At 47.2% G+C, this 13057-nt stretch overlaps 1 protein-coding gene across 1 annotated transcript; it reads right to left on the bottom strand.

Annotated features, from left to right (window-relative positions):
• Window positions 1-8434: 8434 nt before the first annotated feature.
• Window positions 8435-10460, bottom strand: LOC137360156 (probable G-protein coupled receptor 139). Its single transcript, XM_068025705.1, has 2 exons — window positions 10304-10460; window positions 8435-9354 (listed from the first exon to the last, which is right to left on the bottom strand). The coding sequence occupies exons 1-2, from the start codon at window positions 10458-10460 to the stop codon at window positions 8435-8437; spliced, it is 1077 nt and encodes a 358-aa protein (XP_067881806.1).
• Between the last annotated feature and the right edge of the window lie 2597 nt (window positions 10461-13057).

Here is a 13057-nt window from a genome sequence, read left to right as displayed (position 1 = left end):
GCACTTCACTTAAATGGTTGCACTATATATCACTTTAAATGGTCGCATTACATATCACTTAATACGGCTGCAGTGCATGTCACTTAAAATGGTCGTATGCGCATCACTTAAATATGCCATAGTGCACATCATTTAAAATGGCAATAACAAATGTCAGTTAAAATGACCACAATGAGTGTCACTTAAGTTGTCTTCTTGTTATTTATTCTTGGGATGTGGTCATCGCTGGATAGACCAGCAATTATTGCCCATCCCAAATTACCCTTGAAAAGGTGGCGGTGAGCTGCCATCTTGAACTGCTGCAGTCCGTGTGGGGTGCAGGGGCACCCAGAATGTTGTGAGGAAGGGAGTTCCAGGATGTTGGCACAGCGACAGTGAAGGAACGGCGATATAGTTCCAAGTCAGGATGGTGTGTGACTTGGAGGGGAACTTACAGGTGCTGGTGCTTCCATGCATCTGCTGCCCTTGTTCTACTAGGTGGAAGAATTCACCGTTTGGAAGGTGCTGTCTAAGGAGCCTTGGTTGCAGTGCCTCTTGCAGATGGGATACTTTGTTGACACTGTGGGTCGGTGATGGAGGGAGTGTATGTTTGCCTATGGGGTGACAATCAAGTGGGCTGCTTTGTCCTGGATGGTGTCGAGCTTCTTCTGTGTTGTTGGAGCTGCACCCATCCAGGCAAGTAGGGAGTATTCCAACACACTCCTGACATTTGCCTTGTAGATAGCGGACAGACATTGGGGAGAATGGATGTGGGTTAGTCACCGCAGAATTCCTAGCCTCTGACCTGTCATATCACGTAAAATGGTCGCACTGCCTGTCACATAAAATGGTTGCACACATTCATATTAAGAATGCCACACTGCCTGTAACTTAAAATGGTCACAGTGCATAACACTTAAATGGTCACTGCACTTCACTTGAAATGGCAGCACTGCATGTCAGTTAAAATCACTGCCACCGAAAGTTAATACTTCAAATGACCACCACGATGTGCTCTTATTTTAAAATGGCTGTCGTGCATATCACCTAACCATTGATTAAATTCCACTGCCCGGAAACAGAAGCATTATTCTGGACTCATAAGAAATTTTCGCATAGGGTCTACTTGATGGATTCAACATTTTCTCTGTAGGGGTGGGCACTCCCTATTCTGCATCGTGAATTAACCTGTTTGTGTCACATTGAAAGGCCAGTTCGTTAATTAACCAAAGGGTTAAACCAGTTTCACAACTCAAGTGCCGAAATCCAACAGGAACACGTTTAACCGTGGCACCAAAGTTGAGCTCCTGGAGAGGAAATTCACTCTCAGTGTAATAACCAGACACAAACGCATAGAGACCCATACGATGCTGCTTCAGAATGAAGGCCTCTGTCCAAGGAAGAGAAAGATACTGTCCAACAAAATTCCTCATCCCAAAGCTCTCCCTCTCTTTCCATCTTGTCATGACATTTTTCGAAGTAAGAACAAATGTTCCCAGGAGGCAAGGGAAAACGAAAATTGGATGAATCAAAACAAGAGTTTCTTAAGAAGAGATATAGAAAGATTCCAGAGCTTCCTGTCTCAGTTACACCGACATTCTCAGAAACATCCCATGACAAACAAATGCCGCTTAGAAAACAGAGGATTGAAAGTGATCAAGATTGAAACAGAGGGATACTGAGAACACACAACCCACAAACGCCAGACTGAGAGAGAGGTCCATTCCCCGGCAGATATGGAGGGGAGAGGGTTTGGGATTGGGACTGGCTCCCTTCCCACCTAGAAAAACATCAGGTAAGCAGTTTGCGTCCACCCTCTGAGTGTAACAGGTTACGATGTCTCGCAATCTGTTCCCTTTGTGTCCTGTCCATTGACACAGGATAGAACTTGTTTGACTGATTACATCTTCTCCTTCCCAAAATCCACAAACTGGACTGTCCCGGCAGACCCATTGTGTTAGCCTGTTCCTGCCCCACTGAAATTATTTCGTCCATTCTTGACTCTATCTTTTCTCCTCTGGTCCAGTCTCTTCCCACCTACATCCGTGATACTTCAGGCGCCCGACCTCATTTGACAATTTCCAGTTTCCTGTTCCGAACCGCACCCTCTTCACTATGGACGTCCAATCCCTCTACACCTCCATCCCCCACCATGATGGGTTGAGGGCTCTTCGCTTCTTCCTTGAACAGCGGCCCAACCAGTCCTCATCCACCACCATCCTCTACTGCTTGGCTGAACTTGTTCTCACATTGAACAACTGCTCCTTCAACTCCACGCAATTCCTTCAAGTTAAAGGTGCCGCTGTGGGTACCCGCATGGGTCCTAGTTATGCCTGTCTTTTTGTCGGAGATGTCCAACATTCCTTGTTCCAGTCCTCCTCAGTCCCCCTCCCCCAAATCTTTTTTCTGGTACACTGATGACTGTATCGGTGCAGTTGTTTGCTCCTGCCCGAACTGGAAAACTTTATCAACTTTATTTCTAATTTCCAACCTTCTCTCACCTTCACATGGTCCATCTCCGACACTTCCCTTCCCCTCTTCGACTTCTCTATCTCCATCTCTGGGGATAGGCTGTCTACTAATATCCATGATAAGCCCCCTGACTCCCACAACTACCTCGACTGCACTTCTTCACACGCTGCCTCCTGTAAGGACTCCGTTCCATTCTCACACTTTCTCCATCTCCGACGCATATTCTCCGATGATGCTAACCTCCATGACAGCGCTTCTGATATGTCTTCCTTTTTCCTTAACCGAGTGTCGCCCCCCCACCCCTGACCCACCACTGTGGTTGACAGGGCCCTCAACCGTGTTTGGCCCATTTCCCGCACCTCTACCATCACCCCTTCCCCTCCCTCCCAGAACCGCGACAGGTGTCCCCTTGTCCTCATTTTGCATCCCATCAGCCTCCATATCCAAAGGATCATCCTCCACCATTTTCGCCACCTCCAGCTTGATGCCAGTACCAAATGCATCTTCCCCTCCCTTCCCATGTCAGCATTCCGAAGGGATCTTTCTCTCCGTGACATCCTGGTCCACTCCTCCATTGCCCGCAACACCTCGTCCCCTTCCCATGGCACATTCCCCTGCAATCGCAGGAGGTGTAATACCTGCCGATTTACCTCTTCTCTCATCACTATTCCTGGCCCCAAACGCCACTTTCAGGTGAAGCAGCGAATTACTTGTACTTCTTTCAATTTTGCAGATGGAGTTCGCTGCTCACAATGTGGTGTCCTCTACATTGGGAAGACCAATGGTTGAAGCATTAACATCAGGTTGAAGCATTTGCAACAATCTTTAACCTGAAGTGCCGAGTTGATGATCCATCTCGGCCTCCTCCTGAAGTCCCCAGCATCAAAGATGCCAGAGTGTAGCCAATTCGATTCACTCCACGTGATATCAAGAAATGACTGAAGGCACTGGATACTGCAAAAGCTATGGGTCCTGACAATATTCCGGCCATAGTACCGAAGACCTGTACTCCAGAACTTGCCGCACCCCCAGACAAGCTCTTCCAGTACAGCTACAACACTGGCATCTACCCTGCAATGTGGAAAATTACCACCCCTTCAGCCTACTCTCAATCATCAGTAAAATGATGGAAGGTGTCATCAACAGTGCCATCAAGCGGCACTTGATTAGCAATAACCTGCTCAGTGACGCTCAGTTTTGGTTCCGTCAGGGCCACTCAGCTCCTGACCTCATGACAGCCTTGGCTCAAACATGGACAAAAGAGCTGAACTCATGATGTGAGGTGAGAGTGAGGTGGGAGTGACTGCCCTTGACATCGAGGCAGCATTTCACCGAGTATGGCATCAAGGAGCCCTAGCAAAACTGAGGACAATGGGAATCAGGAGGATAACCCTCCGCTGGCTGGAGTCATACCTGGCACAAAGGAAGATGGTTGTGGTTGTTGGAGGTCAATCATCTGAGCTCCACGACATCAATGCAGGAGTTCCTCAGGGTAGTGTCCTCGGCCCGACCATCTTCAGCTGCTTCATCAATTACCTTCCTTCAATCATAAGGTCAGAAGTGGGGATGTTCGCTGATGATTGCACAATGTTCAGCACCGTTCGTGACTCCTCAGATACTGAATCAGTCCGTGTAGAAATGCAGCAAGGCCTGGACAATATTCAGGCTTGGGCTGTTAAGTGGCAAGTAACATTCGCGCCACACAAGTGCCAGGCAATGACCATCTCCAACAAGAGAGAATCTAACCATCTCAACGTGACATTCAACGGCATTACCATCGCTGAATCCCGCACTATCAACATCCTAGGGGCTACCATTGACCAGAAACTGAACTGGTGTAGCCATATAAATACCGTGGCTACAACAACAGTTTAGAGGCCAGGAATCCCGAGGCGAGTAACTCACCTCCTGACTCGCCAAAGCCTGTCCACCATCTGCAAAGCACAAGTCAGGAGTGTGATGGAATACTCTCCACTTGCCTGGATGGGTGCAGCTCCAACAACCCAATCGAAGCTCGACACCATCCAGGACAAAGCAGCCCGCTTGAGTGGCACACCATCTCCAAACATTCACTCCCTCCACCACCGACGCACAGTGGCAGCAGTGTGTACCATCTGCAAGATGCACTGCAGCAATGCACCAAGGCTCCTTAGACAGCACCTTCCAAACCCGCGACCTCTACCACCTAGAAAGGACAAGGGCAGCAAATACATGGTAAGATCCCCACCTGTAAGTTCCCCTCCAAGACACACACCATCCTGACTTGGAACTTCAATATCGCTGGGTCAAAAGCCAGGTGCTCCCTTTGTAACAGCAATGTGGGTCTACCTACGCCAAATGGACTGCAGCGGTTCAAGAAGGTAGCTCACCACCACGTTCTCAAGGGCAATTAGGGATGGGCAATAAATGCTGGCATAACCAGTGACGCCCACATCCCATGAATGAATTTTAAAAAACGCAAACTAGGTGAACGCTTTGCGGAACACCTACGCTCAGTCCGCAAGCTGGACCCTGAGCTTCTGGTTGCTTGCCAATTCAACACTCCCCCATGCTCTCATGCTCGCATCTCTGTCCTGGGATTTCTGCAGGTTCCAGTGAACATCAACGCAAGCTCGAGGAACAGCATCTCATTTATTGATTAAGCTCACTACAGCCTGCCGGACTGAACATTGAGTTGAACAATTTCAGAAGATGACGGGCTCCATTTTACTTTTATTTTCAGTTACATTTTCTTTTTCCTTTTTCAAATATTTTTTCGTGTTTCTATTATTTCATCCTAGTTTGTTCATTTTGCTTGCCCACTGTTTTTTCATGTTTGCACTTGCGGCTGTTCAATTTTCAGTCTGTCAACACCCGATCTGTACTAATGCTTTGTCTTTCAACACACCATTAACATATTGTTTGCCTTTGCTCACCTACCTTCTGGTCAGCTTTTCTGTGACCTTTTCCTATTTACACCTTCACCTTTGTTATCTCTTGTCCACCCCCGCCTTACTTGCTTATAACCTTTTACATTTCGAATATTTGCTCGTTCTGAAGAAAGGTCACTGACCTGAAACGTTATCTCTGCTTCTTTCTCCACAGATGCTGCCAGACCTGCTGAGTATTTCCAGCATTTCTTGCTGTTATTTCAGATTTCCAGCATCCGCAGTATTTTGCTTTTATTATTATGATCAGGAGATCTGTTTCATTGATTTGATATCTTTAACTCCAAGTCCTTGTCGGAAATATTACTGCAATTTTCAAATATCTGATTCCATTCACAGACCCCACACCGGGACTGGGAAATGAACCAGTGACACTGGTCAATTCCACATACAGCTCATACTTAATATTAAACGCAGTATTTTCCGTCTGTCGTTCCCTTTCTCCATGTCTGCACTTCTGCATTGGATCTTCTTGCGGTTTCAGAAACCTGATGTCAGGACCACATGGGGGGAACCTGAGACTGCTCTTCCCAGAAATGAGATTGGTGGAACAACATTCCCGGTACATAGCTTCCTAAATTTCCGCTCTGAGCTCCCTGTCCAATGAAGGGCACAGAGCATGTTCCCGCTGCTGTTAGATCAGAAGGCCAGCAGCTCTGGAGCCTCAACAGCGTCCACTTCTCCGAGTGGTCAGCGGATCGTGAGGGCTGAGAATATTAAGCATCACTTTTAGTCGCCAACTCCCTGTAATTCTCTCTTACACTGTCTGTGTGACCGACCCACATACAGTCTGTCTGTTTGTTTCTCCCAATCCCTGTCACGATCTCTTTGTCCCTATCTCTCAGTATTCGACTCCCCTCTCACTCTATTACTGTTTATTTCCCTCTGACTCTCATTTTTATTTGTTTCGAGATGCAACACTGACACAGGCCCTTTGGTCCACTGAGCCAGTGCCGACCAGCAACCACCCATTTATACTGACCCTGCAGTAATCTCACATTTCGTACCTACACTAGGAGCAATTTCAGTTGGCCAATTTTCCTTTCAACCTTTGCAAGTCTTTGGCTGTGGGAGGGAACCGGAGCACCTGGCGAAAGCCCACGGGGCCACAGGCAGAACTTGCAAACTCCACACAGACAGTACTGAAAATCGAACGCGGGTTCGTGGAGCTATGAGGCTGTGGTGCCAGCCACTGCACCACTGTGCCACCACTCCGTTTCCCTTTATATCTCACACTTCATGTCTGTCTCTCACTTTCTGCCACTCCTTTTATCAGTCCCTCAATCCCATCTCTTTCTCTGTCATTCCTTGCCTGTCTCAAACACTCACTCTCTCGACTCCGTGTCTCCCCTTCCCACGACTGGTCCCGCTCTGTCTCGTTCCCTCACTCCTGTCACTCTCTTTGTCTTTCATTCTCTCTCTGTCTCAGTCTCTCTCACACTCCGCCCCATCTAACTCCCTGTTTACCTACATTTCTCTACACTCCCTCTCTCTCTCATTTAAAATCCCTGTCTCTCTCTCTCCCATTCCCAGTCACTCTCTCACTCCATGTTCTCATCTCCCTCAGTCCCTCTCTGTCTCCCTCTCTAGCCCAGTCCCTGTTTTCTCTCTCTTTCTCTCTATCTCATGCTTTGTCTGGCACACACACACACACACACACACACACACACACACACACACACACACACACACACACACACACACACACACACACACACGCACACACACACACCCTGTCGCTCTCTCTGGCACACGTACTGTGTGTCCGTATCTCTCATACTAAATCGCTGACTGTCTCTCATGCACCCTTCCTGTCTGCATCTCAAATACACTCCTTGTCTGCCTTACTTGCGCAGACTTCCTCCTTTTCTCTCTCACAGACAATCCCTGTGTGTCCCACACTCCATGCCTGTCGCGCTCATAAACACGACCTGGCTGTTTTCTTAAACACACTGCCTGTCTGTCTCTCTCTCACACACACCTCTGCCTCAGTCACACACACTCCTTGCCTAAATCTCTCACATGTACTGTCTGTCTCTCACGCACGGCCTGACTGCCTCTATCACACACACACACACAACCTCTGTCTCTCCCACATACAATGCCTGTCTGCCTCTGTCTCAATTACTGCCTGTCTGCATCTGTCACACACACACCCTGTCTGTCTCTCTCTCACACACACCTCTGCCTCAGTCACACACACTCCTTGCCTAAATCTCTCACGTGTACTGTCTGTCTCTCATTCACGGCCTGACTGCCTCTATCACACACACACACAACCTCTGTCTCTCCCACATACAATGCCTGCCTGCCTCTGTCTCAATTACTGCCTGTCTGCATCTGTCACACACACACCCTGTCTGTCTCTCACACACACTGCCTCACAGCCTCTCTCTCACACACAAAACATGTCAGTCTCTCTCACACACACTGTACCACACTCTCACACGCACAGTCCCAGTCTGTCTCTCCCACACTCTCACTATCAGTCTCTCACGCACTCCCTGTCTGTTTCCCTCTCTCACACACTTCCTATCTGTCTCTCTCACACTCTCCCTGTCTGTCTCTGCCTCTCACACACACTCCCTGTCTGTCTCTCTCTCTCACACACAAACACTCACTGTCTGTCTCCCTCACCTAGTGTCTCTGTCTGTCTCTCTCACACTACTCCCTGTCTGTCTCCCTCTCTCTCACAGACACACCCTGTCTTTCTTATTCACAGTTACTCCCTCTCTGTCACTCTCACACTACTCCCTGTCTGACTATCTCTTTCTCACACACACCCTGTCTTTCTCATTCAAACTCACTTCCTGGCTGTCTCGCTCACCTACACTCCCTGTCTGTCTCTCTCACACACACACCTTGTCTTTCTCCCTCACACTGCATCCCTGTCTGTCTCTCTCTCTCACACACATTCCCAAACGGTCTCTCTCACAAACTCTCTGTCTGTCTCTTTCGCACACGCTCCCTTTCTGTCTCTCTCTCACCCACTCCCTGCCCGATTCTCTCTCACACACACCCTGCATTTCTCTCTCGAACCGACAACGGGTCTGTCTCTATCTCATGCACTCATCACAACATTGAATGAATTTAAAAATTGGAGTAAAGGGATATTTCAGCACATTCTTCAACTGCACTCTGAACTGAGTCTGGGTCACGACATAAAACGCAGTGTTTGTGCAGCAGCTCAGCAGCTGTAGCATGAAGCCCAATTCCCGCAGAAACGCCGGTAGAAATATAGACTGATAACCTAAATACCACATCCGGCTCCATATCGAAAACACCATTAACACTGCCCATAACAGAATGAAATTTGCCGAGATAATTAACAGTAAAATGATGGATTTTCTTCGGCTATCCATCTCTGGGTCTTTGCGTCTCTCCCCACTGCTATGATCCCGGAGTCTCCTGCGTCCTCTACTGCTCACTAAAATGTGTCTGACGGTGACAGCATTGAGCAGTAGAATCACCATAAATGGGACAAACGGTGTTAGAATGTAATGGAGGAACTCGATTGTTCCCCAGACAGGAGAATTTCGAGCATCCTCTGCTGCATCACAAAACCATGGGATGTTCCACAGCAAATACCGACCTGTGAACATAAAATACCAGAAGATGTTCTTTAAACAGCTCAGCACAATCACTGTTCCCAGAACCACAGCCGCCGTTTTCTCGCTGCAATATTTCCTTTTCAGCTTCTGGCAACAAATCGCCACAAATCGATCAAAGGTGAAAGTGACGGTGAACCAGACAGAACAGTCTGTGGCTGCGTAAAGCAGGATGGCGTGAATATTACACACGGGGATGGAATACAGGAACTGAAACTGTTCCGGATAAACAATGGGAATGTGTCTCAATATCACATCCAGGAAAATGACCAGTAGATCCGCCGCTGCCAAGGCTACCAGGTAGCGAGTGACACATTTGGAGAGCCCGCATTTTCCCCGAGATAAGATCCCAATCGTCAGCAAGTTAACTGTAAGGTAGGGCAATAAATAGAGAAATTATACATCAGTCTAGGAGCAAAGTTACCAGTTTGCTTGAGGCCTTATTGAGATTTAAAGTATGTTCCTGTATCCAGTGATGTACTGAAATGATCGAAGCTGAAAGAACAAGAGAAGTGTTGTAATAGGGTGGAAGGCAGGAGAGATTAAATGAAAATTACACACGGGGATGGAATACAGGAACTGAAACTGTTCCGGATGAGACTGAAATGTTAAAATCAATGTTAATCATAATCCTTCCCCTCCCTCACGTCCCTGTCTGGTTTAAAATCTGATCCATTTCTATTCTCTCCCAGTTCTGATGAAGGGTCATTGACCTGAAACATTAACTGTGTTTCTCTCTCCACAGGTGCTGCCAGACCTGATGAATATATACAGCATTTTCGGTTTTTATTTCAGATTTGCAACGTCTGTTGCACATCGCTCTTGAGCAGGACATTAAATGTTGGACTGCCTGAGAGATTCCCTCAACTGTGGCGGGCAGCACGGAATTCAATTATTTCAAAGCAATAATTGGGAATGTGTCGACTGAAAAATCAATGAAACAAATAATCTCGATCGTCACGAAGATAAAGCTAAACAAGGGAATTTGTCAGGATATTTTACTCCAGGTTGGGAGTGAAAACAGCAGTTTCAAGGAGTTTAGGATGACAATTGCAAATTTGTTGTTGTATTCAGTATGCAGTGAATTATCTTCCCAGTGACAGGAATTGCTGCTGGAGACAGGGAGCTGAATTTAGTGGAGCCAGTGGGGTTCCTGACGGCGGGCAGAAAATATGAGCGTACCCTGTCATAGAAATTCAGAGCCTACACTCCGTGTGGCTCTTCAGCAATTAACTGCCTGGTGTCGTGGTCCACATCCCTTAAAGGATGGGAATCCCATCTGCCAAAGCTGCTGAACAATCATGGCCAGCTGCTCACTAGTATCGGCAATGCCACTGAGAGCAGTGGAACTGCCAGTATTACACCCTTGACCCATAGTGCCCGAGACACATAGGTAAGTCTGGCGATGACACCACGCACAGTCAGCTGATCGGAGCCAGTGCCGGTAACACAACAGGTCTGGGACCAGGCCCATTGTTAGAGTCCCGGACCCGACGTAAATCAAGTGTTGCAGCAGGGGATAGCCAGGGAGCAGGGACTACTGTTGCTATTACACCAGACCTGGGACAGGAGCAGCCTTGGAGTCCCATACCCCAGGTGAGTTGGCTGGTATTGCCAGTGCCAGTGTGGTAACCCTTGGAAAATGGGTGATGGTACTCGCTTAGTTTGGGGGTGTTTCAGGGAGAATCATCTTTGCTGCCAGGGCCCATCCATGGGCCACAGGTTACCGAGGGAGCAGGCTACAGTTCACAAAGTTGCAATTTTCAGAACTCATGAAGTGTGGAAGTCTAGTGATGAGCGAGCAAGATAGTAATAGAATTCATGAGGGCACAAACAGGGTGATGGACTGGGCAGAAACAATAACCACAAATAGTATTTCTACAGCACTACTGCGAGGTGATGCATTTTGGAAGATCCAATTCGAGAGTGAACTATACAGTAAATGGAAAAGTCCTGGGGAAAATTGATGTCCAGAGAGATTTGGGTGTTCAGGTCCACTGTTCCCTGAAGGTGGCAACGCAGGTAAATAGACTGGTCAAGAAGGCATACGGCATGCTTTCCTTCATCGGACGGGGCATTGAGTACAAGAGTTGGCAGGTCATGTTACAGTTGTATAGGACTTTGGTTCGGCCACATTTGGAATACTGCGTACAGTTCTGTTCGCCACATTATCAAAAGGATGTGGATGCTTTGGAGAGGGTGCAGAGGAGGTTCATCAGGATGTTGCCTGGTATGGAGGGCGCTAGCTATGAAGAGAGGTTGAGTAGATTAGGATTATTTTCATTAGAAAGACGGAGGTTGAGGGGGGACCTGATTGAGGTGTACAAAATCATGAGAGGTATAGACAGGGTGGACAGCAAGAGGCTTTTTCCCAGAGTGGGGGTTTCAATTACTAGAGGACACGAGTTCAAAGTGAAAGGGGAAATGTTTAGGGGGGATATGCGTGGAAAGTTCTTTACGCAGAGGGTGGTGGGCACCTGGAACGCGTTGCCAGCGGAGGTGGTAGACGCTGGCACGATGGAGTCTTTTAAGATGTATCTAGACAGATACATGAATGGGCAGGAAGAAAAGAGATACAGAACCTTAGAAAATAGGCGACATGTTTAGAGAGAGGATTTGGATCGGCGCAGACTTGGAGGGCCGAAGGGCCTGTTCCTGTGCTGTAATTATCTTTGTTCTTTGTTTTTTTTTAGCACCTTTAATGTCGTAAAAAGTCCCAAGATGTTTCATAGGCGCATTATATAACAAAATAAGATACCGAGTTACATAAGGAGATTGTAGATAAGATGACCAAAAGCTGGATCAAAGAAATATGCTTCAAGGAGTGTTTTAAAGACATAGAGTTAGCTGGAGAGGCGCGGAGATGGTATTACAGAGCTTAGGGCCCATACAACTGAAGGTACTACCACCAGTGGTGACGAGATTAATATCAGGGATGCACAAGAGGCCAATATAGGATTAACATAGGTATGTTAGTGTGTTGTGGGACAGGAGGCTATTTCCGTGATATGGGGCTGGACATGTGTAGCAGGCGTGGCTCTTAGCAGCGGGCCAGACAGGCGGGGTTAACAGAACCTCGGCCTTTTCGTGCCACCCACCCCCACCTCGCCCCAAAACGATCGTGCGGTTTTTTTGTCTAAATGTCTTATGCTGGGATCCAAGTCCCTTTCAAGATGATGATCCCACCTCCAACAGCTGCTGGCCAATCAGAGAACTGGCAGCTCATCAGTATCGGCACGAGCACCAGGAGAGGTGGTCACTTTCAGTACTGCAGACGTCTTGGTGGTAACGAATACTTGAATGAGGGTTTTAAGCAGAGGAGCTGCGAGAGAAACAAAGTCAGGCGATGTAACTGAGGTGGGGATAGGCCATTTTAGTGAAAGTGCATATACGTGGTCGGAAGATCATCTTGGGGTCAAATATGACACCAAGTTTGTAAACAGTCTGCTTTAGTCTCACACAGTAGTCAGGGAGAGGGATAAAGTCGGTAGCTGTTAATGGTGTGTGCAATGGGGACTGAAAACAATGGCTTCAATCTTCTAAAATTTTAATTCGCACAGAAAATACATAAGGTAAAACAGAAAGTGCTGGAAATACTCAGCAGTTCTGGCAGCATCTGTGGTGACTTAAACAGAGTTATTGTTTCAGATATGTGACCTATCATCAGTACTATTTCCGACATTTTCTGTTGTTTTATTCTTTGTCCTCTGTGGAGCAGTGAAGGATAAAGGGAGATTAAATATAGAAATTCAAAATCACGAAGAGTCTTGATTGTGTAATTAAGGTGAAGAGGTTTCCAGTGTCAGAAAGTGCAATATTAAGACACAGTTTGATGTTAATTGGCAAAGAAACTGAGGGGAAATGAGGAAAATGTTCTTACGCTGAGTTATTGGGTTTGGAATTCATTGTCAGGCTATATGGTGGAAACAGATTCAAAAATATCTTGCAAAAGTGAATTTGGCAAAAACTTGAAAAGGATAAAAATGCAGGAGTCTGGGGAAAGAGCAGGGGAGCAGAATTGATTAGATAATATTTCCAAGCGACAACACTGACACAATGGGCCGAATAGCC

Source organism: Heterodontus francisci, unplaced genomic scaffold, assembly GCF_036365525.1.
Source record: "Heterodontus francisci isolate sHetFra1 unplaced genomic scaffold, sHetFra1.hap1 HAP1_SCAFFOLD_216, whole genome shotgun sequence".
Lineage (NCBI taxonomy): Eukaryota > Metazoa > Chordata > Chondrichthyes > Heterodontiformes > Heterodontidae > Heterodontus > Heterodontus francisci.
This window is presented reverse-complemented; position numbering and strand designations above follow the sequence as displayed.